Source organism: Ixodes scapularis, unplaced genomic scaffold (assembly GCF_016920785.2).
Source record: "Ixodes scapularis isolate PalLabHiFi unplaced genomic scaffold, ASM1692078v2 PGA_scaffold7__128_contigs__length_106722199, whole genome shotgun sequence".
Classification (NCBI taxonomy): Eukaryota; Metazoa; Arthropoda; class Arachnida; order Ixodida; family Ixodidae; genus Ixodes; species Ixodes scapularis.
In genome coordinates, this window is record NW_024609882.1 from 28,096,159 (window position 1) to 28,121,502 (window position 25,344).

The window sequence follows — 25,344 nt, forward strand, 5'->3', positions numbered from 1 at the left end:
ACGACAGGACATGCGGCGTGCGATGGGGCGTGCGGGAACTGCTCGCCGTGCGATTTTTTTGCAGTTATGTTTGTTCCGCTCGTTGTTCTGTACTCCAAGATGAGTTGTTTTGTACATTGAGGAGTTGGAGATGAGTAGTGAGTGCCCGTGGTGAATTTCCATGATCGGCTCCGAAAAGAATACACCCAAGATGTTGCGTGAAGAGCTGGCTCACATGTCCTGCATCCGAAAAAAAGTGGCATTGTGCGAACGAGTTTCCGAAAGATCAACGGGATCGGGACCAACGGCTGGCTGCAATTCCTGTAGAACATATACGGGCACCTCGGAAAGCGGACGTTACCTGATTTATATGCTCCTTGCATTTTGTGGAAAGTGATTACATTGAGCTCGCAGGTGTCAAAACGGAAATCCCGCACCATTTAAATCAGCGAAGTATCGTCCACAACATTAGTTTGTTATTTTTTTGTTTGTTTCTTCAGTGATGATTGTAAAAAAAAATTATATGTAAACATCGGAAAATGTTTGAAGAAAAAAAAATAGAGGTTCACGGGGGATAGAACCCGGTCCTACCGCGTGTGAACCGGACGTCTTCCCCACTGAGCTACTGGGGCATCGCTTTTCTGTTGGATCTCTTTCCTTAATAACAATTCAGCCGGTAAACTGTAAGTTGGAAAGTTTGCTGTCGATTTTTCTCCAGCAAAAGCACTCCTGGGTCGAAGTCGAGAAGCACCACGCTTTGGGGACATTCGCACCTAGTAAAGAAATCGTACGCGTGCATATTGAACTCCAAGTAGACACGTCGTGCTTGACGTTTGCGCGAGCGATGTCTTCAGCCACGAGAAGGGAGCGACGACTCGGCGACGTCTTCGTGCAAATCGGCTTGGTGGCCGGGAGTGTGGTACGGGATGAATACCAATTCTTTTGATCAGTCCCAAATTTCTCTTTTAACGGTAGACAGAATTCGCCGGTACCGCGAACGACAGTTCTGAAATAGAGGTCCCACGCCCGTCGTCCGCTGCCATCGCCGTCCCCGCGAGTCCCACGATACGCAAAACGACGAACGCACAGAATGCTTCCGGTTGTCTTTGGAACTTTTTTTTTTCAATCAACGTATTTACAGCTTTTTAGAAGTCACAAAAAATGGGTTTCATATTTTTTTCTATTTTTAATAATGAGTGTGTGCCTTCAGTGACCCACGACTTTGATGAAATTTGGTGGTCGCATCGATACCTTATAGCGAGTTCGTTTCACGGCACTCGTGCCCACGCGTGCCCACTCGCAGCGTGGAACGGGTTCGTTTCGGCCGGCACTCCACGAGTGGTTGCACTCTCCGAGTTCGTTTCAGCGCTGACACCCCACGCGTGCATGCACTCGCTGCACCGAGAAAATCGGGAGTGCGCCAAAATGCAATCCCGTCATGCCTCGCTCCGGTCGAGCCGGCGAGGAGCGGGAGCAGACGACGAGGGTTCGTCTGCTACGATGTGTCGCGGAACCGAACGGGAAAAAAAGTAGATTTTCTCATAGATATCGCGTCCCGCGGGCCATAAAATCAAACGCGAGCTTGAATTGTGAGCGTCTGCTATTTCCCGAAGGAAGCAATTGACAACCCGTGATTTATTTGCAGGTTTTAAATCGCTCTGTTGCCGCACAAATGCTGAAATATACCAGTGTGTAAAGAAATGCTCAGAACAAACGCAACAGCGGCCCCCGAGATGTCTATCACCATCCGTGTGCGGGTGAAAAATTTAACATTTTTCGACAAAACTCCCCCAGCAGAAACCTCTGACTGCCCAATGAGCATCAGAGAAAGCTAAAGATGGAGACTTTATCCGAGGATTGGGCAACATCATCATGTTTAACATTTACCTACGTCAGCTAACTTACCCCGTCGTATTTTGTTCGAGAAAGCTCTCATTCTCGACGCCCTCGCGCCCGATCCAAATCGAAAGTCCCAGTTTTGCTGGATATTCCAACAGGATAGTCTTAAGCCGTACCCTTTCAGTGGTTCACGAGTAATACCATGCTCAAACGGATCAAGCTTCTGCTCGGACAGCATCATCAGTTTTCTTCAGTGTAAACGGTTATAAGAATTGAAAGATCGCAACCAGCTGGTTTGTAGACAGCTGGTTGCGGAAATTTACGCCGTCTGTAATTATCTCTACGGCAGCCTAGCTGCTTGAAGACATTGCAACTATAAACTACAGGTTGCAGCGACCAACGTTTGTAGATAAACGTTGGTAGCCGACTGCATTCTCGCATTCCCACGCATCACTCCGAACAGAAAGGCGCTAGTTTCGGTTTGAAGTCGCTACCTTTTCTACAACATAGATGGCGGCAGCGTCAGTCTTCTGCACTCGGTGCATTTGGCGAGTTCGTTTGAGTCCAGTTTTCCGTGCAACACTCTGTGAGTGCGATGCATTCTGGGAGAGAACTCGAACGGTGCCAGTGCGTGTGAAACGAACTCGTGATTAGAAAACGGCCCGTGACCGCGAAAAAGAAAGTGAGCGAGACTCGAACAGGCCAGTTCTTGATCGGCGGTTTTCGGGCGGAAAGAAACCGAATTTCGAGCCGCAAATTCTGTTCTGGGTAGTTGAGCTCTCATATGTCACGTACAACTAAGAACCTCGGCGAGCATAAATACCCTGTTAGTGTCCCTTTAAGGCGTCGAGTTCGGGGATGCGGCCCTTGTAGACCTGGGACTTCACAAACCCCCAAACGAAACAGTCGGACCTCTTGGCGAATATGTGCTGCCACCTAGACACCCGACTGGGTTCGAGGCTAAGTGGCGAGAAAACAACGCGCGCGCAAGGCCTCTCCCACCCGTTCCACACCCAAAACGTCAGCTACATCCTGTTCACCCATTGAGGCGCTGTGACCTAGATAAGGCTCTCCCAAGCTCTCCTTCGTCCACATCGTGCGTAATCTTCCTCCCGAAGTCGACACAACGAAACCATCTTCCCTCTCTGCTCGGCCAGAAGGAAGAGAGAGAGGGTACTGGAACCATTTACTCTCGAACCGATGTTTCTACAGAATTAAGGTCTGGCGATCGGGCGTTCCCACGGCATGTTCGGCGATCCCCGGCCCATCCATGGCATCCTGGGAAGGTGTTGTCCAGCCAGTGCCTTACACTCGTCGACCAGTGGGGTCGCGCATCATCCTGCATAAAGATGCATATACGTTCCGCTGCATGTGACGTATATTTCCAACTCGGGAAGGAACTCATATGCTGCAGCATCAGGGGCTTCCATGTTACGTTGTCATTGAAGAAAAAGGGGCCATGCGACGCCCTCTCGCCAAATTCCGCACCAGTGCATGTGGATTTAATTGTCGAACACCGATAGCGGTAAGTTGTCACCTGCCCGTCCAGGTGATTTGTCGCGCCTCATCATTGAACAACAGAAACTGCAGATGATATTGCCACGCGCGTCGACGAGCAAGCTCGTGCGTGGCCCAGTGTTTACCGTTGGCTTACCACGCTTGACTTTCCCGCGGAAGGTGTATACTATAGGTTCGATTCCAGTCAGCGGACTGTCCTTTTATTTATTCTTTCAATTCGGTCTTCGCGTAATTAAGTTCGAGAACATTCTCGTCTGATCGAGTTCGGAATATTCTACGCACCGAAAGTTCTACGCCGAATGATCCAGAAACCCACGAGGGTACATAAGGGACTCCGCAAGGCGAGCGGAGTCAGTTTTCGCCCCAGCGTTCGACGCTGCTCAGACCGTTCCATTAGGGTCATAGCAGAGAGGGTAAAAGAGAAAAAGAATGCACTCCCCCTCTCACCCCGCACGTTGACCGCTCCGCCGAGTGGGCTGTAGCTAGCGTCCGGCTGGCGTGCAAACTCTGTTTAAAATCTCGTCATTTTGGAACTTTCAAGCGCAGATGCGCAGATTTTGGTATGCCAGTTGTCGTGTAATACTATTCTAGATAAAAAGACTCACAGGGTCCAATTGCGGTGTTACCTGCGTGCAAATAAAAAACAAAAATAGGGAAAACTGTGTCAGATTGGCCGGTCTCTTTGGCGAAAAGAAAATCCGGTTGCTGTACCTTTTTTACTATACAAACGTTCGTACTGGTGTAGGCCTTTAGCGACCATGAGTGGAAGTCTGAAATAATAAATAAAACGTGCTCTCCTGCCGCAATACAAGCAGTAGTTGAGGGTAGTACTGCCGGCTGACTCAACTGCTATTTAAGTAACAGAAATAAGATAAGTCAGTTGATCATTTACCGAAATAGAACAACAGAGAGCTAAAGGCTGATTTTGGAGTAGCCACAACTATTCTAAGAACGCGAATCACTTCACAACGGCAGCCACGACCGAGAGTTCGATGTTCGGTAGAGCCCGCCGATACAGCCCAAAGATGGAGAACGGCAACTTCCCGGTTTGTCGTCTGCTAGCGGAGTCGGGCGGGTGCCCTCTCTCTCGTTTTACCCCGTCGAACCCGCTGAACTTCCCGGATGTGTGGAGAGGGCGCTGCGGTCAAACAAAATGGTGCCGCCCAGAGAGCGCTAAATGGAATGCCCCTCAAAATGGCAGCGCGTAGCCCCGCTGCCATTTTTTTTTTTTTTTTCCATCGCGCACAAGTTGGGTGGACTCGGCTCGGCGCCCCCTCCCAAGTGGCGCCCCAAGCACTTGTAATCCCCCCCCCCCCCGCCCCTTCTAGTTACGCCACTGACTCTGCTGTCACGCCGACTTCGACGCCCGCGAAGCTCTATAATTATCTTTTGTACCCTTTAATTTTTGGCACAAGTTCGCCTCATTAAAGCTTTATTTCTTCCTGTTTATTTATCGTCTTTTTGGTCACCACCCGTTACAATATGGATGTTGTCCAATCCTGAGGATCTCGTCGGTGTCGAAAAGATTAAACTCCTGAAAAATATTTTGAAGTGTCTGGATCGGACATGTATATCAGAAAATAAAGTCTCCGCGAACCATTTCTTTAGCTGAAAAACTACTGCATGAGACACATTTTGAAGTAGAAAAGAAACTGAAATTAACACCTACAGTACCGTTCCCAGGGGAAAAAAGTCAATCCATAATATAGAAAATAGGTTCGGTTTCGTTTCTGGATTAGAACGAGCCTGAAACACCGTTTTGAAAGAAATGAAATTAAGAGCGGACAGAAACTAATTGACTCCGTAAGTGTGACGTCATGGGTCCAAACAAACCGTTGCTAGGGTCGCTGCTATGGACAAATACATGTGGCTAGGTTTCGCTACGAAAACCCGACCGTTCAAAGATCGGGAGTAGGTTTCAAACTTCTAAAAATCAGATATAGAAAGCTTGAATGTCATATATGTTTCGACAGAAGCGTGCCGGTAATCGCTTGTTTTCTGAAACATTAACGACTTCAACTACCGGTTCTCAAGATGCCTGCAGCAGACGACGAATGCAAGAATGCCATCTGCCACACGCCCGCCGGCCATGCCGGCGCCGGCGTCTGAATCCGGTAAATAAAGACGAAATCCAGATATTCCATTTGTTTGAAATATAATGAGTTTCAGACATAAGAATTCATAGCACGGTGCGATACGAAATATGGTTTGTCGAAAGTCCGGGCGTCGATCGAGATGGTCGTCTGCTAAGATCGCAATGCACCCGTGAGAAAAGCACTTCAGACGATCAGTAGAGATCCCAAATTTTGTTTGCGGACTCGCGCTGTTGGAGGGTGCTTCGTACCTGGTTGTAACCATCGCGTGGAGAAAGATTCTTGCAGTTTCTTCAGATTTCTGCAAAACCCCAAAAAGCGAAAGAGCTGGATAAAAAAAATAAGGTGAGTTTATTACAGATTGTACGCTCATCGCGGGTTCAATGGAGATATTCACCGAAAGAGCACATCCACTAAATTTAATGTATAAAAAAAAATGCGAAATTTCGATAGACATGCAATTTTTTAATAACCTGACAACCTCAATAATAATAATGTTAACAAACGACTTACCTCGACGGCGTACGATTTGTTTGTCATGCTGGCCTGCACTACGCCAGTAATGCACCTAAGGTCGTCGTCGTAAGTTATCTGCAGGACGTAGTTTGATTTTACGGAATTTTCGCCCCTCTGAACTAAGCTGGGTTCTTCACAGAAAAAAGACGCGCATCGCGGAGGCACTTGCTCGTGTTGCTTGTGTCGTCTGCTACCAAAGCAAAGCGGAGTGGAATACTTCAGAAATTGCTTTCAGCGTTGCAATGCGACGCTGAGATGGCAAGAAGATCTTTATAATTAGATATCAAGAAGTTAGGTTGCTTACAAAATATTATTTACTTACTTGTAAGCGAAAATCTAGCCTCGTGTGGAGTCTCCATGCATTAGTCCATAGCGACGCCCCTAGCAACGGTTTGTTTGGACCCAGACGCCATGTTGTGACGTCATCACTTACGGGGTCAATTGATAATATAATAAATTAAGCATATTCATAATAAAAATAAATTAAGAATATTCATAATAAATTTTACAAATTTGTTTGAACAAAAAAATTCTAAAATCGGGAAATATTTATAAATGTATTCACGGCCGACTCGGTGTTGCAATTTTTGGCGCTGCTTCCACCTAGAGCACTATATAGCTCCTACGGAGCAGAGTAGCGCAATCCTTTGAACCCCGTGTTTTGCCGACAACATGGCCGACAGAGCGGCTCGGCGCGAGTCACGTGGTACTCAGGGTTCCAGGAGGCGGCCCGCCCTATGGGAGAATACATGGAGATCGACATAACACGGCTGATTAAAAAACTAACGGCGAGTTCACATTTTTCAAAACTAGCCTGTCGTGAAGTTAGTAAAGCGCTAAACACTTTATCAAAGTTTTAATAATATCGGATGCGTGTGCAAATTTTGAGAAGGCAATTTCCGAGGCAATGGCGTTTGAAGCAGACGATTTTTGCTCGCAGCGGAGATGGGCTTTTCGGGTTGGCCGGAGCGGGTCACGTGAATGGTGTGACGTCGCCGTGTCGTCTGCTGCATGATGCCGCTCAGGCAATTTTTTAAAAAAAGTTACGTCCTTGTATGGCACAAAACTTATCGCATATTATTCTAAAATGTTTCATTATTATGTCAAAAATGATTTCCATTCCGCACATCCCCACAAAACTGAAGAAACAACGATTTTCTCACGTTCCCCATGCATTTCTGACCGCAGTTGGAACCCCCGGGCGTTCGCCGCTAGTCGCCGAGAGACGGCGTTCTAGATTGCGCTACTCTGCTCCGAAGGAGCTATATAGTGCTCTACTTCCACCCCCGGTCACAGTCCCAGTTTCGCGGCGCTGACATTAGCGTCGCCACCATCAGCGGCGCTGTGCATAGCGTCGCCACAGAGCCGTAAACGGCTCTGCGTCGCCACCGGCAGCAGCGCTTAGGTGGTGGGGGGCTCTCATTAATACAAAAATACAAATATAAAACTTTGTCCGCTAACAGTCATTTCAACAAAACGTCTTCACCGCACCATGAAAATAAAATGCAATTTATTTTATATATTTCTTTCTGTTCGTTCTGTTTTCGGTCTAAAACCAAAACTCTAAACCGACCCGCTGGCCTCGCCGGTGCCCTGGAAGGCGCCGCTCTCCCCCCCCCCCCCTTCGCTCTACCCTCGCCCAAATTTGAAACTTCGTAACGGCGGACGGCGGCGTCGCGTGGTTTTGTTTACCCAAGGGTCGTGCGAGCGTAGTTTCGCGCTCCGGCGTTCCGCGCGCCTGTCGAACTCGATGGATATTTTGGTACGAACTTTCAGAGACTGTTGAGAGGTGCATTTTACGTGGCCATATCCCGATGGTGCACGAACAGCTCAAATGCCAAGACCACAAGTTTTTGTTTGTTCATTTTTTTTTTTCAAGATAAGGCAGTTTTATTTGCTCAGCGAACTTACCATTAAACTTCTGCTGCCCATAGCTGTTAGTTTGCAGGCTCGTTCTCGCAGTAAAAACATATGCTTTCCCCCGAACAAGTACGGTTTTAATGAAGTTAATGGTATACACCTAGCTCCACTTCGATTTGTGCACAACTGCTTATTTAAAGTGTAACAATTGGGTTTAATCTTGAAAATGGTCTTTGGCGGTCCTCGAACAGACGGAGGATAATAAAACAAAAGAATGAGGCTTCCTATATATTAATTTGAAGTTTCATTTATTTCTGCATGGTTCCGGGTGCGACAATGGCATTATGTCATTAGTTTGTTCGCTGTAGATGGACATTTGTTTTGTTTTAAATCTGTTTAAAATTTTAAACATCATGACCACATTGTCATTACAGATGCTGGGACATATAGAACGAGCATTTGAACGTCGTCTCAAGGAGGAAGAAAGCTTCGGACACTTCGTGGTTCCCAACAAGTTATCCAGCCTGTTGAGTGCCAACATTTTTCGAAGCTTTATTTCACATTTTCATCTTGCTTGCGTGAGAAGCTTTGAATATGTAAAAATTAAGGTAATGATTGCTGGGGGCCACCTAAGTAGCTTATATTTCTTAAATCAGTGAACAACTTTACTTTCAGTGAACAGCTGATCCAACTTGGCATGTTGAATGCGTAATTATGTGGGTCAATGTGTACACTTGTAAAGATATATGTTAGTGACCATTCCCAAGAAGTGATAGTGATAAAGTTAGTGATAAAGCCCATTCCCAAGAAGGTGTGCGGCCAAGCATGTAATAATGAAGTGATGAGATCGTGCACAGATGACTGAGATCGTGCACAGATGACAGAGAGGTGCTGGCGATGTGCAACTGCAGCTGTGGGCGAGGTTGACGAAATGATTTTGCCAATGTTTTATTTTTGCGCGTATGCAGGTGCAGTGCTGTACTTAATTCCGTTTTAGCATCTGTGCAATAAATGTGCCTCGAAATATTTCGGTCGCAGCTGTGGATTCCTTACTGGACGGCGGGACGCCTCGAAACAGAAGAACAACGAACACACATGACTACGCACCTTATACAGCTGAAAGCGAAATCGAACATCGTATATTACGTTAGGGACTTTTAGCGAACTGTTACCGTGTTCCGCGTACTGCACTATCGGAGCCTTTGAAACATGCTTTATAGGCGCGCACCCGGAGTGATACCGTGACAGCGGGGCGCGCACTTAAAAGCATGCTTCAAAGGCTCCGATAGTGCGATACGCGGAACACGGTTTGTTAAAAGTCCCCTATTATTACACTACCGGGACCGGGCGTGATGCTCAGGAGCCTGGATCCAGGCTCCAGCACGACCCCGAAGCGATCCATACGAGAACCACCCTACAAAAATAAAGAGACGCCATGTTGGATTCTTTACGGCTTGGCTTAGAAACGGCTTCAAAGTAGGCTACTACGTCCCAAACGTGTATATAGAAGTCGTTTTGAAAAGTAAGCCAGATATTTTATTAATAGCATGGTTAGCTCTTAATATAATTTTACAATTTACCGAATATAAAATAATAAGTTAACTCGTTCAAGTAATGAGAGCCCCCCACCACGGACGAGGAATTCGGCGCTACTGTACAAAACTCGACTCCATTGGCCCTATGGAATCCGTCCGGGGTTTGCTGCTTCTGTTCTGGTCGCTGTTGGTGGCTCTCTCTGGAAAGCTTCGTTTGTTGAGATCTTCTGGGGTAAATTTCAAGCACTTCAAGGAGCAAAGGAGGGCGCCGATACGGATGGACTGGTTTTGACTCTGTGCAAGCCAGCGGTAAGTGCCGATCTCGACAAAGGGAAGATGGGGGAACTACCGCGTGTGTCAAAGGATCGACGGCCGTTTCAAGGCTCTGGTATGCCTGTCCCCAGCTATGTTAATTAGTTTTACTTCATTCAGTTTTCCCTTCATGACTTCCATCAATCTTCTAACCTCCTCTTTGTGAGTATAATCCTTTTCACCTCCGTTATTTCATCCTCACCAGCACCTTTGCCAATTCAAAGAAAGGCTCTCATCACATGACAGGATCACCTTGAGCAAAGTGGTGTCATTTTTAAAGGGATGCTACAACGAAATTTCGGCCCTCATTTTCTGGTCTATTTGTGATCAAAGGAGCAGCATCACATCGAACATACCAATATCTTGTTAGAAAAAGTCACGCAAAGGAATTTTAAAACGAATTAAACGATTAGCAAAGAGCACCTGGTGGATGTCGCTAACGCCTCGCTTGTAATGCCCGTCTAGGAACCTTGACAGCTAGTGACGGAGGTTGTGTCGCCTCCGGCCACGACGAGAGAAGAGGGGCAGGAGGAATTCCCCTCTTCCCGAGAACGCCTTTTCTGTGTCGCAGAAGTCGCTGTTGTCCCCCTACAAGATTACAGAAGATTAACCCATCACTCAAACTCCGTACAAAAGCAGCCACTTCGGTGGCTGGAACGACTAGGCTATCCTCTCGACGTCAGCCTCGCCGTAGCTTTGCTCGTCCTGAGACGACCTACGTCACGATTGCGTTGGATGTCACGTGGTCTCCGCTGGGCTTTCTCCGAACACTTGCCAGAGGGGGCCGTTTATAACGAAAAATACAGCCACCAGGCTCAAAATACATACGTGCGATTGTCATTTACGGATACTGTGGATTATATTCAACCTATTTTTGAACACGACGGGAATATTTCAAATTTCGTTGAAGTGTCCCTTTAACGTATAAACCGCATGCAAGCGATTAGGCGAGCGACGAGACATGCGACGGCGACCCGCTTCGCTGTCGCTCGCTCAGTCGCGCGACGAGGCAAACCGCAAGAAAGCGACAAGAGCAAGCGACCGAGGCGATGCCGTCCGACGGCACTCCTCTCACTCCTTCAAGTGCCATCCGAAAGTCTCGTGTAAAGTGAAGTGTCAAAATGAGTTTTTCGAAGCTGTAGCGTAGTAACTTTACTTCAAGGTTTTGAGTTATGTCCGACGGAAATAAGTTACGGCCTGGTAATTTACGGAACCTTATTGAATGTTACGCTTTGTTCCCGAAACACGACGTAAACACAAAAATATTATAAATTGCTTCTGCATTACGTCCGATGCAGCATTCGAAAATTGGTTAAAATCACGGCTCTATCCATATCTCCAGGTTTGTTGAGGGGGTTGGAGTGTGTTCCTCGTATGTAGAGGCTACGTATGCCCGTCACATACGCTTTCTTTTTTTTTTTCTCTCTCTTTTTTTAACAATTTTTTTAAGAGGATTTTTTTTTTTTTTATATGAAATTAGTTTTTCTTAAGAGGGCGCGGTACCTCTATTTATTCGTCCGTTTCAGCCACCAGATGGCGCGCGGCTCGAAACGTGGTTGAACGCGCAACTTCTAGATGGCGCCAGTATCGAGGTGTGAAAAGGCCCGCGTTATCCGCTGCGTGAAATAGATCCCGAAATGTGCCGTGTTCTCCCGGCGGAGGAAGTTTCTCCCTCCCTCGCGCGCGCTTGGTATGTCTGTAATCAGTCAGCTCAGTGTGCATAGCATCGGACGTCAGTGATAATACGCACGGTGGCCGAGTCCAGCCTCTGCACTGTGTGATGCAGTGGGTGGCGCTCGTTTCTGTTCGGAGGTGGGAATAAAAATGCCGGTCCCCTTTTTTACGACGCTCGTTTCTATAGCTTGTTTTTCTTTTTTTTATCTCAAGTGACCTACAGTACCGCCTGTTCGAAATCGTCCTTTGCGGTGAGCGATTGAGAGTCAGGTTAGCATTTTATTTGGGTCAGCACTACACGTTCAATGGAGACCTCGGGCGGCGATGTAAATATGCATTGCTCCCCAAAGTGTGTCCAAGGTGCGCAATGACAATTGGAAAGGGTATTGAAGGCGCGCGACCGTCGGTTGGTAAAATACGTGCGTTAGATTCACTTATTCAGTCTAATCATTTTTGCCAACGTCTTCTATCTGTTTCGACAAATGACATGGTCGAGTCTATTGATAACCTTAGCTTGATTGGACGTACGGAGTGTCCGGGCTTTAAATAAATTTGCTTCGTTTATGTGAATGAATAACTGTTTTCTCTTTTCCGTGCTCGGTGCTATGCAAAAATCGCTGAGATGTTATGGTAGCTCAGTGTGGCGGCGTTTTGCACGCTGACTCGCTATTGCATTCGCTGTGCACAATATGTGTTCAGATGGAATGTGCCAAATCGTGTTTCCGATCGATATGATAGATTTACTTTGCTACAGTGTTAATTATATTTTCCTGATTTAAACTGGTTCGTCCCTGATCCGAGCCTAAGTTCAAATTCGAAGGGCAGACAGACTTAGCGTCGTAACAGCCGTAATGCGCAGAAAGAAATTAGTACCATGAAAGAAAAACAAAAGGATACGAGGTGGCTCAGTGTTATAGAAGTAATGAGTGTGCAAAAAATGCCATCGTACGTGTTTTTTTTTTTTTTTTAAGTTTCCGCATTGCTGGGAAACGCTCAAGGTACCAGCAAAGACAGCGAGCTGGCGTGAAATTTCCATCGAGTGGAAAACGAGTGTCATTTTTATTTCATCATGCGCTTTCATTTTGATATGGCTCAAAATGGGCGCGAAATAGTAACAGGTAAGGCAACAAAATTTAGATGTTAGGTCTGGAGCACCGCCATACTCAGTCGTGTTGGGGCATCTCTCGCGAGTCAATACGGCAAAGGTATTGCGCGTCGAACTGTACGTCAGAGTTATCCATTTCAGCGAAACCTTGATTTCGCAAAACTATTGTGGCTCGAGTCGTGGCTTCCAGTGCTTGGAAGCCACGAGCGAGAAATAAATGACAGTTGATTTTGAAGGACAATCGCGACGTGGAAACCCATAAAAGAGAGTTCCAATAAGACGAGAGCTTCCCCTTCTGTTCAAGTGCGTGGGTTAAGCGCGAAACACATGTACGACGAAACCGTCCGATCCGACGTCCGACTGCGCAATACGACGGGCGGAGGCGACGACGAAAACCTTCCGATCCGACGTGCGGACTGCCGGAATGACCTTGGGGGGAGAGGGTTTTCGTAGCATCGGAGAGCGTTGAAAACCCTCGCCTCCGCCCGTCGTATTGCGTGGTCGGACGTCGGATCGGACGGTTTCGTCGTACATGTGTTTCGCGCTTTAACGCTCTCAATCCTGCACCTGTGGTAACACTGCAGGCTCCTAAAATCGCTTTAAAGGGAAGATGGGGCACTTCTACATTTGAGAAAAAACGCATGAATTGCGTTCATTTGGCCTTTAGAATAACAGATATCAAAATTATATTTCAATGCGACGCGCCGGAGAGCCACAAGAGCAATTTCAAAATAGGGCTGAAGCCCCGCCCCCCTAGCCTTGGGCAGCCAAAAGAGCCGTCGATGACGTCACGGACAGCGACTGTCTTTCGCGTTTTTCTCGCGTTTACCAATACTTACGCAGCAAATGGTTTGGGTATTCGGGTTCACGGGGTAAAAATACACTAGAATTCACTTCTAACTCATTTTTTCCAAGAAGCTCCGTAGCTTCCCTTTAAAAACGTTCCTGATCGCAACAACTTTTTTTTTTTTTTGTCGAGGCGCTATTTTCTTTTTTTTTCTTTTTGTCTACCTTGATACCCATCAGCACAAAAACTACCATAAACTAAAAAAAAAAAATAGTGGGCATACAACGACAACGCACCCACTGGGACCCGAGTCAAGGCAAGAACTAACTACTAAAAGGGGAAAAAAATCATGTTCGCATACACAGACAGAACGCCTCCATCGAAAGAAATGAATCATGCGCTTGTTCTGCCAGTCTCGTTGTGCGTCTGTCAAAAGCCACAAAGGAGGAAGACAATCAGCGCCTACACCACTCCCCTCCCCTCCCCCCCCCCCCCCCCCACCACCCCTAAAAAGAAGAAAAAAAAAGGTTTCTTGGGCGCGCGCGCGGTCGCCCAAGCGATGACCTTGGAAGGGAATGCGATTGTAGCACGTTTGTCCCCCGGTTGTGCCCCTGTCTCAAATGCCACGGTCCGTTTCTCCCAAGTGCCCGTCTTATCTTCCCGAGTATCAACTCCGCAGTGATTCTGAATCATTCCGATGCTTTCCAACGTTGCAAAACTGTTAGACGAATATTTGCACAGAAGTATACACTGTTCGCAGAACTATCTACGGCGCTAAAATTCAAAAGCGCCGTGTTGGATTTGGGAACTCGTGTAGGTTTAGCTCATTGTTGGAACATTCTTATTCGCTCCATGAATTCCACAAAACGTGTAAATATTAGAATGAACTTTCCAGAGAACGATAGTTGTTGTCGGGGTTCCAGGCGACCGGACAGGTTGCAATTATTGGCTGATTAAAAATTTTATTTCATAATCACAATCGTATCATCAAGGGCACGCCATTTCCTCATCATTTCTTCTACGAAAAGAGCTGCTGTATTGGTAGCACAGACAGACGGAAACGGTTGAGACTGTGCCCAAATAATATCTTCTTTTGGCAGGTACTGCGCAGCGATTACACACAATGCCTCTAACATAAACATGCTGCTCCACATGTCTATTCACAAGATGCAATACATCGTTCTCCCAACTTTGTTGAAATGGGCATGAAAGCGCGTAACCGTCACTTTTTTTAAGTTCTATTTAGAGGTGAAGTGTTTACCGTAAAAAGTCGTTAATTATTTATTTTTTTCCGTTCCACTACAAAGCTTGATTGACTTAAATTTTTGTTTTTATATCGTCTCTACAGCGCTTTTACGTCGGTACTTTCGTGTTAGAGGACATCACATAATATGCGAAAAAAAAACAACAAAAAAACGGTAGGATCGATGCTGCATAGCCTTTTTTTTTGTGGACATCAAGAAAAAAAAAAGATAGTAGTTGTCTTCACTTCGCACTGCATGTTTTAGCACGGAAGTTCCTATTTGGTTATGATGTCTTTATTTTCTTAAAAATTGTATGCAGTAATTTAAATTACCGAATTACAAAAACGTCGAAATTGTATAATTGTTTTTCGTTGGGACGCCATGACGACAGCGACACTCGTGTTTCCTCGTGGTTTTCGCCAGCATTTCTACGATGAATTGCCAGGATCGCGATATGCTACAGCGTGACACTCCGTCTTCTGTGACGTCATTTTTTGCACTTCGGGACCACTTTTGATGTATGGCCAGCATAAGACGCTAAACACACCAGTCGGAGACGCGCTGCAGGTGCCATAGTACTGCTCCTAAAAGTAGCTGTCATGTGCTTTGCTCCGCGACTGTGACTCCCTCACAGCAGCTCTGACTGAGGGTTGCCAAATTACGGTGAAACGGAGTATAGACAAAACAGACCGGAAACGAGCTGCCAGCATACTCCAACAAAAAGGATTAGTTTCTTCCCAAGCTGGACGACATTTACCGGGCATCTTTGGAGCTGCGAAGCTCAAAATCACGCATACTCAAGATTTTTTTTTTCTCGCGTGTTTGTGATTTTTATGATGTCCTGCAAGCAAGAAAAAATATATATATGGTGAAGTCACTCCGAGGGGGTACCGATAACTGCGAGCCACGAACATGAAGGATTCGCTAACATCCGTCAGGAGTGTGAACGGTAAATCGTCACGCAAACATATTCTCACAAGCTGCAAATATTTATTTGGCTTAGCAAGTAGAATAGTAGTATACTAACGACATGTGATTATTGTACACAAGATACCATTTCTCGGTTCTTCAAAACCATTTCCCTAGTCTGAACGGTCGCGCTACGGGCCGCGGCTAGCCGTGCCCTCGATAGACTACGGAGCTGCGTTGTGTCGTCTGCTACTGTACCGCCAACAGGAGAGCGATAGCTCTGTGTGCTCCACAGATGCGTGTTGCGGTATAACTCTGTACGTCTGTCCTAGAGGAAGACAAAAAGAGAGGCTCTGTGACCCCCTCCTAAGCTAACAAAAACAAACAGAAGTATACTCGTTTGGACTGAAAGGTTTACAAAATAGTGACCAGACATTGGAAAAGCATATGTCACAGAACTTGGTTTATGAAATTGCATCATTGTTTCGAGCAAGAAATCACCTGCTCACCACTGGGACGATGAAATCGTCACTATTTATTGCGTCAGGTATATTTGCGCTCATGAAGAAAAATCTGAACACATCCTTCTCCCAAAGTCCTATGTCGAATAATAAACACTTTTTTAAACATCTATGCACAAATAACTCATTTTTTTCTACACTTGTATATACACGTTAATTAAACGACGTCAAACCGCATTTTTGATTAGATCTTGATGTCTACACCAACTACATTCATATTTTTAGGGCTTTATTGAACGATAACTTCAACTATAGTTAATGGAACACGATGGCTCGATCTCAACAAAAACCTCAACGTGCGAAGCTTCCACAGACGGTCGCTTGCGAGTATTCTCAATGTGAGACTTCAGAAGCTTTCGCTTGCCATAGGGAGCTTGATTTCGACTACAGCACTGCACGGGCCCGGAAAGCGCGGAGCGCGCTGCTGTGGGGAGAGGTTGACTTACAAGATGACGTGTTACGTGGTCACGTAAGATGGCGTCATTTCGTGCAGCGTGATCACGTAAGATGACGTCATTTCGTGTAACAAGATCATGTAAGATGACGTACGTGTTTGTGTCACGTGATCACGTAAGATGACGTTAGTTCGTATGAACTGACGTCATCTTACGACAACGCCAACAACATTAGTGCTGTCCGGAACCATTGACCTTAGAAGCGCCTCTTCGCTTGAAGAGCTGATATGCGTTGATTGTTATTTGTTTCTTTTGCCTACTACAGACCATTCAAAAACTCGCCTTCTGGGTGCCACCAACTTCGTCTAATGGGCTGTGAAGCGCGTTCGAGCGTGCGCAATACCTCTCGAGGCCGAAAGATTGTACACTGAGTATGCGTTCACAGCTCAATGACTTAGGCATTTTTCGTCAGGATAGATGCTCCCACGAAAAGAGCGTAATGGATATGTGATTAGAATTGGAAATTTGAAATGTTCTTGTCCAATCGCATTTTTCTTTGGTTATCAACGCTTCTTAGCGTCATCACAAGACGTTCAACCCATAATACACTGGTGATTAAAAAATAAGCACCGAAAAACATGCACCGATTTTCGCTCAAAAATAAACACCGGAAAAAACATACCGTAATCATTACCCATGCCACCTTTTTGGGTGATATGTGAATTTCCAGAAGAGCAGCGAGTTATCACCCTCCCCTAGGAATACCCTGACTACAGAGCAGGCGACCCGTTTTTCCCCGCGTTAGATTGCGGTGACTACGAACCGTACGGAGGTCACAGGACGTCCGTGAAAAATAAAAAGGAGGCAAACAACGATCTACTCTGTGCACGCTTCATTCCCGATTTCCACGACCCCAAGGCCGAAGGACGTTTGTGTGAAGGATAACGATAAAATAAAACTTTGCGTCAAAAAAAAAAGCCCGTTTTTAAAAGAAAAAAAAAAGTAGAAACAAGCACAACGCTTTGACGGACCGCGAGGTTGTGGAACACCTCGCGGTCTGCTTGCCACAGGACGGTTGTCTTCGACCCATAGCTTCAATGTGAATTTGCCACTTGCGAAAACACGGAGACCTACCCAGCGAGAACCAGGAAAGTAAGACACGCACACTGACGCCTCGGCGTGCAGAATGAAACAGGATACGGGCGCGGAATACGGCCGCGGAAGAACACCTCGCACAGTGCCGATCCGGCCGATCTCCGAACGGACGATTTCGCATTTCGTGGACAGCGAGTGCCACCGCACGGGAGAGAGAGGTACCTTAAAAACGACGAAAACAAGCACCGACACCTTGGTTCTTTATATTTGCTGTAGTTACGGAACAAATCGACTTACATGAATAATTTGAATATTATTCGATTCCGTAATAAATTTAGAAGACATTAAGCGCAATACTTCTTATGTTTGAATTTAGATAATTTTGTAAATTCGCTCCGAATGCAAGAGTGCCGAATTAGCCGATTTTGACCATTTTCATGATTTTTTAAAGAATATAATTAAATTTATGATGAAACATTTGTTGCCCTTAGTGTCTCGATAATGACTCAATGTCTTTAAAGCCGAAAATTTCAAGAAGATCCGCGCAGCCGTTATTATGTGAGAACTTTTTTAATTTGGTGAAAAACCTCATGTATTCTCTATAGGGCTCTGAGGTGCGCCCCCTCTTAACTCTTTCGCTACCGCGCCTATTCAAATCAATCAATTTGATCGACGCACTTCCAGTTCGAATTTTCGCTCGCTCGCGCGGTTTACGGACGCCTAGCGCCATCTAGGTTAGAAAGTGGGAAACACAACGTGCTCCGCTATGTTTTGTTAGTTTCCTGCTTTGCGGCGCTCCTCCCCGCGTCGCAAAAAGTTTAGCTTTGACGGGCGAGCGCTTCGATCATGGCGTCGTCATCGTGCGCGGGCGCTCCCAAAAGATGTCGTGCTTCTGGCCTTTCAAGCTCTTTAGGAGCCGATTTTGCGGATGCAATCAGCAGTAGTGAGACTGAAGATGATGTGGACACATCAGATTTCAGCACCGATGACGAGGATGCACCAACTCAAGCCGGAACATCCAGCGGGTGAGTGTCAGCTCTATGTGGGGCGCACATTTAGATTACTAATAAATAGTTATGACCGGCGGAGCATGTACTCACAGCTATATTATTTATTTTCAGGGTCTCAACGTCATACGGACATGATTCCTTGCCAGCAGCTGTGAAGCACGTACAGTTTTTTCCTAAACGAAACCCGGAAGTCAAAGTTGGCGGCGCGGTCCGGAGTAGCGCACGGCGGTTCGTCCGGGCCGTCGATGTCTTCCAACTCTTCTTCACCGCAGAGCTAATCAACATGATCTGTGAGAACACAAACAAATATGCGTGGGCGCATATTTTAGAGAGGCAAACGTACACAGAAAAGGACGGCTCATGGAAAATGTTCAGTCCCAATGAAGTGATGCAGTGCATAGGAGTCCTGATCTACATGGGAATTGTGGAACTGCCTCGCCTCCATCTATACTGGAATACCTCGGAGTTATTTTCCGGCCTCATTCTTCCAAAGATTATGGCCAGAAGTCGATTTTTTGCGTTTCTTGCTTTTCTCAGTGTCATGGACCCGGAGAAGACTGACGCTGTCCGCGATGGCAAGCTGCACAGGATCACACATCTGCTGCAACATATGAATGACGTGTCATGTCAGCATTTCCAGCCATACCGAAATTTGTGCGTGGATGAACGAATGGTCAAATCAAAAGGACGATCGGGAATACGCCAGTATATGCGTGACAAGGGGGTCAAATGGGGGTACAAGCTGTGGGTCCTTGCTGACTCAAGCACAGGCTACACTGTGCAATTTAGCGTTTACACCGGGAAGCGAGAAACACCCAGCTCAAAGGGACTGGCTTATGACGTTGTAACGCGCCTGTGTGATGCATATTTGGATCAAGGCTACATTATCTACCTTGACAACTTCTACACATCCACCTCCCTCTTTGAACACCTTCTTGAGAGGAAGACTCTCTCTTGTGGAACAACGCGCAAAGATCGGCGCGGATTTCCCTCCCAGTTGAAAGACACCACTTGGGAGAAAAGAGCAACTCGAGGGGACATTCGCTGGCTGCGGTGCCGTGATGTGCTGTATTTGCAATGGAAAGACAAGCGCACTGTAAACATGATGAGCACAGCCCACACTGCCAACAATCACGTCAGTGCAATGCGAAAAGTGAAGAGAGGAGACCGATGGACGAGGATCCCCATAAGGAAGCCACTCATAATAGAAGACTATAATAAGGGCATGCTTGGTGTTGACAAGTCCGATCAACTTATCGCTTCTTACAATGTCTTGATGAAGTGTGTCAGGTGGTGGAAGACACTGTTCTTCCACTGCATTGACATTGCTGTCGTCAACAGCTTTGTCATCTTCCAAGAACACAGGGAACATCACCCCGAGATAGAGGAGCTCACCAGAAAGACTGGCTTTGACCAGCTCGCATTCCGTATTGAGCTGGTCAACCAGATTTTCGGGATGGACGACAGACATGTTCACCCTCCGCCTCCTCCAAAGAAGTCTGAGCACAAGCCCCAGGTGCAAGAAAAGCGCCGTAACTGCAAGCTCTGCTACGAGAAAAAGAAGGTCGAAAGGAAGACTGCAGTTTTTTGTGAGCCGTGTGGTGTGTATCCGTGTTTCATCCCAACGAGGGACTGCTTTGGAGGATGGCACGCCACACACCCACGCTAACTTTTTTTTTCGCGCAAAGAACGGTTTTCAGCAATACCCTCTGAAAATTGTGTTATCATTTTATGGCATAATAAGCTACAGAATGCATATCTTGAAATTTTTTCACTCTTGATATTTTTAGAGTTGTCCACCTTTGTCAAGCAGAACAACATCCTCACTGTATAAAGTTTTACATTAAAACATTTTTTTTTATTATGTTGTGCAATAAATGTATATGCAGCATTTATGTTATCGAATAGAAAATTCTTTTAACTACATTTTGATACCAAACAATGTAAATAAGGCATTAGTGAATCTGCACCAAAAGATATTTCCTTCCACCTAGTAAAAATTGCCCTTTCTCCCGTGGTAGCGAAAGAGTTAAGGCCCGTTCACACTCTTGCGACCGAATACGACCGAGAGAGACCAGACCGGTTTTTAAGCCTCTTGCAATCTCTTAGGACCAGCTCCGCTGCATCGCATCCGGTCTTAAGAAGTCGCAAAAGGCTTAAAGACCGGTCTGGTCTTTCTCGGTCGTACTCAGTCGCAAGAGTGTGAACGGCGGTGACACAAAAAAGAAAAGAAAAACATTAACACAATGGAAACCGCAGCACGCATGCTGCGAGCCTGAGATATCAGTGTTGGTTCGTGGTTTGTACGACAGATTGAGGGCCCATCGTCTCATCTAAAGTGTCTAAAACCCCTATATGTGCCATGATCTAGAAAAACCGTGTTGCTCGTATGTTTCGACAGTTTTGATGCCAGTACACTCCACAGGTGACTTGTCTCTTAGCTGTAGATGAGAAAGTTAGCCGTTGCAGTACAATCGCTAACCTGGGGTCTTTAACGTGCACCACGCAGTAGTAATTACACGAACCGTTGCCAATACCACAGCCTGCGCCGGTATGAAACTTATTCAGGTCGAAACGGCAGCGGGTGGGGGTAACTTCATTTTTTATTTAGAGTTCCGTCGGACGTAACTCGAAACGTTGGGGTAAAGTTACGTCAAACGTGACTTTAATTTTTATTTCAAGTTCTGTACGCAACTTTAATTTTCATATTGGGTTACGTTGGACGTTACTCGAATCCTTGACGTAACCCGGGTTCTGTCGGACGTAACGCTAGACACTGCATTCTGTTTTTACGATTAACATTGATAAACAAAAAAACGAAGGTTGTTGACGAAACTTCGCAGAGCAAAAGGGTATGGGACTCCCTTTCCGGAGGTGCATGGGGGACAGCGTGGCTTGTGTTGCTGGCTGGACGCTGCGAAGTGGCGTGTACGGCCGGGCCAAGTGGGTTAATAGTTCTGTAATTAGCAGCCGCATTTTGTCGCCACCAAGCGGCGTGAATGCAGGCGGGGGGGTGGTTTAACGAGCTCTCCTGTGATACACGCGTCGTCCGGCTTTTTTTCGGACGGCACTGCAGACACAACCTAAAAATCCGAAAACCGAGCGATTCGGCAAGCGACAGTGAGAAATTTCCGTTGCTCTTCACCGACTCCCGTCGCCTTTTCTGTCGCTTGCAAAATCGCTCACATGCGCTTCAGCCTTTACTGTAGCACTTATTTGGACCAAATGAAGTGTGTCATCAAAGTACTTAGAATCTGCACACTATCACGCAAGGCATTTTCTTTTTAATTTTTATCTGAGTATATACTCTTCAAAGACTGCTGTGTCGGAATATTGATTACCTAGGTTTCTCTCGATGGGCTTTTTTTTGAGAGGGACCCTAGTATGTGATAAGTTTGCCGCGAAAGAAAGGTGAAGAGAAGTGAGCTAAAGCAAAAAAGGCAATGTCTGCACGCTGAACCCGCACAGCGCGCTTGTTTGTCTCGAGTTCACTCGTTGCACGAAGCACTCCAAGAACTTTTTGACCCGGACTTGCAATGTCTTTCATCGATGCGCTCAGGTTCTTTGTTTCTGTGTGTTTAGCTTGTACCTCGCCTGCCGGCCTGGCAGGCACGCGCCGCTGAACTGGACTGTGTTTTGTCATATTCTGGACCGTTACATTTTGCATACAATTTTGGGAACCAGTTGGCGACTGAGCGGAGTGGCATGGTTTTGGTTTTGATAGAACAGCAGTCTCCACTCGCACAACGAAGCGCGTAGGGTGACCACCTACCTGCTAGTGAAATGCTGGACACGCAAGGGGGGAGGGTCAAGGAAATTCATTAACACATGCACCACGAACCGAGGCTCTGTTAACACATTTAATATCCTGTGCTGTTTATACACCTGCTAATTGTATTGCGCCCATTAAGCTCGATTAATTTTCACTCCCAGTGATATATCTTCTATGCCAAATGTGTTATTAATGTGTCGAAGTTGAAAATATAAAAACCGACTGTAGCAGAACTTAATGCATCAAATGGAAATAAGAAACAGTAAATCTTTTTCGGGCAATTGTTTCCTGTCAACGCTTACTTTTATCAACGTGGTCCTACACAAATTTTTAACATTATATTCTTTTTCGACCGTTGAGAGTTGGAGGCTTTTTTGCCGTTTATGGCTGCCTTCACTAAAACAAAAATCCACAGCAGCCCTTTCGCGTTGACACAGTGATTTCAAAATAATTACAATATTTTATATTGAAACCTTTGGTGAGCAATTCTTAAAATATTTTGCCAAGGGGAGAGGCACAACGGAGCATGCGCGTTGGTTCTCCTGCAATAACGACGGTTGCTTCCCACAATGCTCGGATAGAAAATGGTGTACCATTGCGATTTACACGATAACCAGTGACATCCGCGCTTCCCTGTGCCCTGTTTTTCGGCAACAACATGAGTTGCAGTGCGAATTTTGCTACAGTATAAAATGCGGGACATTTTGAAGATTTGAGAACTTCTTGCGGGACGCGGGACACGAGCCCTCAATGCAGGACAGTCCCGCGAGTCGCGGGACGGGTGGTCATCCTAGATGCGCGTGCAACTGCAACCTGCCAAAGTTGCCCTCATGTGCATGCGAACATGATTGCACGACAGAGGTACCAGCCGGGACGCTTGCAATTCATTGCTTTGCATTTGCTTGCTTTTGTCAAAAATCTGGCACGTCGGGAACCAGTAAAACGATGGCAAGCAGTTTTTTGGAATTGCTCGGCAATGCCTACAGCACTGTACACTTCTGGGATATCTCAATGTGTCTTTGCAGACATTGAAAGCGGACATTCATTGCTTCCGAAGGCACACCGAGGCTTGCAGCAGCCTTGCAGAAAGTTTCGAAAAGCAAAAGGAAAAGCACCCGCTAGTCGTACTGGACCTTTTTCTTGCGTATAGTTTCGCATTACACTGCAGTAGTTAAATATGTGTTTATCAGTGAGAGACTGCTTCCCTTTATTAAATTATATAACTAGTCAACTTTTTGCTTTGATATTTTCTACTACTAAGCTGGTCATTTTCAAATAAATATAATATGTGCAGTTTGGCTCTTACTTATCTATAGCGGGTACATATATATGTATCATTTAACTGAAGCATTGCAAAATGTGTCATGTCATTGGCATTTCAGTTAACATGTTCAAAGAGTCTGAGGTAGTCTAACTTGACCATAATGTGTTTATTGCAACGAGCAAAGTGCCCTTCATTTGTCGAGCACTTAAAACAAATATTTTTATTTTTCTAAGAATATCTGCTCCAAAAGCCACTTTTGCTGCTCCACAACGGCTTAGGCCAATCACATCACTGAATGATGTTAGTGTGGGTTAGGGTGCTTGTACATAAGCTCCAGTGAGCGCATTCAGTAGCGGCCCCTTCAGCTCCGAATGGAGTCACGCGGCTCCTCAGCTGCTTTAGTGCGATTTCCGCTTCCTCCCCTGCCAGACGGTCTCCGAATAAAATGGAAGCAGACGATGCCGAGCACGATCGCTTTTATTTGACGCCTTTATTGAAGAAGTCTTGACAAGGTCGTTAAAGAAAAAGCGAGTGACTGTACCCATCAGCGCTGCTGTTTGAAGCGATTCAACGCCTTCGAGCCCTTCGCGGGGCGGTGCAAAGGCTGCTTCTGTTTTAAAAACCGAGAAAAACGTCGTCAGCACACCCAAAATATGGAGCTCAGTGAATCTCTTTCGCCGGTCGCGATACTTTGATACGGCCATGCGTTTGTTCTGCCCTTCGTTACAAACTTCCTATAAAATGTATTCGTATATACACGGGAAGTTCGGCCGCGCTCGGCGATCAAGGTTTTGTCGGCCGAAGCGAGCATCAGCCAACGTACACCCCGATTTAGCTACGACAACAAACCATTAATCGGGATCATGCTCTGCGTGAGTGTCCGACCGGCTACCAAAGTCGCGTTCAGCCTGCCTTGCTCTGTTCAGCGTGGAAAGGACTACCGTCGATATTCACCGAGTTTCCATGCAACGGCGATCAAGACAAGGCTACAAATAAACCATCTACGTTGTTTATTAGCATATTCAAACCGAACAAAATACGGTCCAATGCATTTTCCGAAAAGAGCCTTACCTGGAAAAAAAATACAAACGTGTTATTCGTCTTACCTTGAGAACTTTTCACTAACAAAAGCAATCAAACTGCACACCCGCAACAAAACCAACGTAACTTATCCTGCCATTTTATTATTTTTTTTCTCTTTTAGCGTTGGAATTTTGTCAGCGATCCGGAATTACATCATGTTGCGCCCCTTTCCCTTCTCATGCACCATCTCCGGAAGTCGGTTTTCGCCGTCTAGTGGAAGGAGCGCTGACTCCTTGACTCCTGGAGCCACTACTGAATGTGCTCATTGGGAACAGAGTTGTTCGTTCATCCATCTTGAAATTCAAAGTTATGCAGGAAAGTCACTATTCACGCATGCAGGTGCCATGCTTTGACGAGTACGGCTGGTGCTTTGAGCTCATACTTTTCATTATCACTTTGACGACCACGCCGCACTTGATTCTGTACTTGCAGGAAATATTTCGCCGAAGTACTATTTAGAAGATGAGCCATGCAGCACGACACGCAAAGAAACTTTCAAGTAGGTATACTTTTTCTCAACAAATTTTGTTTCGTGAAGAAGCACGCCCATCCATCGTTGGTTTTGGGCTCTCGATGCCAAGCAATTATCGCCAACTTTTTATCGCAGTCTCCATACTAATTCTGGCTGCAGGTATCAAATGTAGGGGTGCGACATTGAGCATATTAAATGCTAGCAAATTTGTGATTTAGTGTTAACAATGAACTGTGATTCAAATCTATAAAAACATGTTTTTGGTCATCTGCTCTAAAAAAGTTAAGTGCCGATAATCCAGTAGTTAAGAAAAAAACGTTGCTTGCCTATTTTATTTTATTAAAGAATCGGTGAAATTATG

The 25,344-nt window shown here is 46.0% G+C and overlaps 1 protein-coding gene and 1 pseudogene across 1 annotated transcript; both read left to right on the plus strand.

Annotated features, from left to right (window-relative positions):
- Positions 1-9,557: 9,557 nt before the first annotated feature.
- LOC115320678 overlaps positions 9,558-25,344 on the plus strand; it is a 32,884-nt pseudogene continuing 17,097 nt past the window's right edge.
- Positions 18,748-20,061, plus strand: LOC121833327 (piggyBac transposable element-derived protein 4-like). Its single transcript, XM_042286520.1, has one exon. It carries the CDS (start codon positions 18,760-18,762, stop codon positions 20,059-20,061), a length of 1,302 nt encoding a protein of 433 aa, XP_042142454.1. The 5' UTR covers positions 18,748-18,759.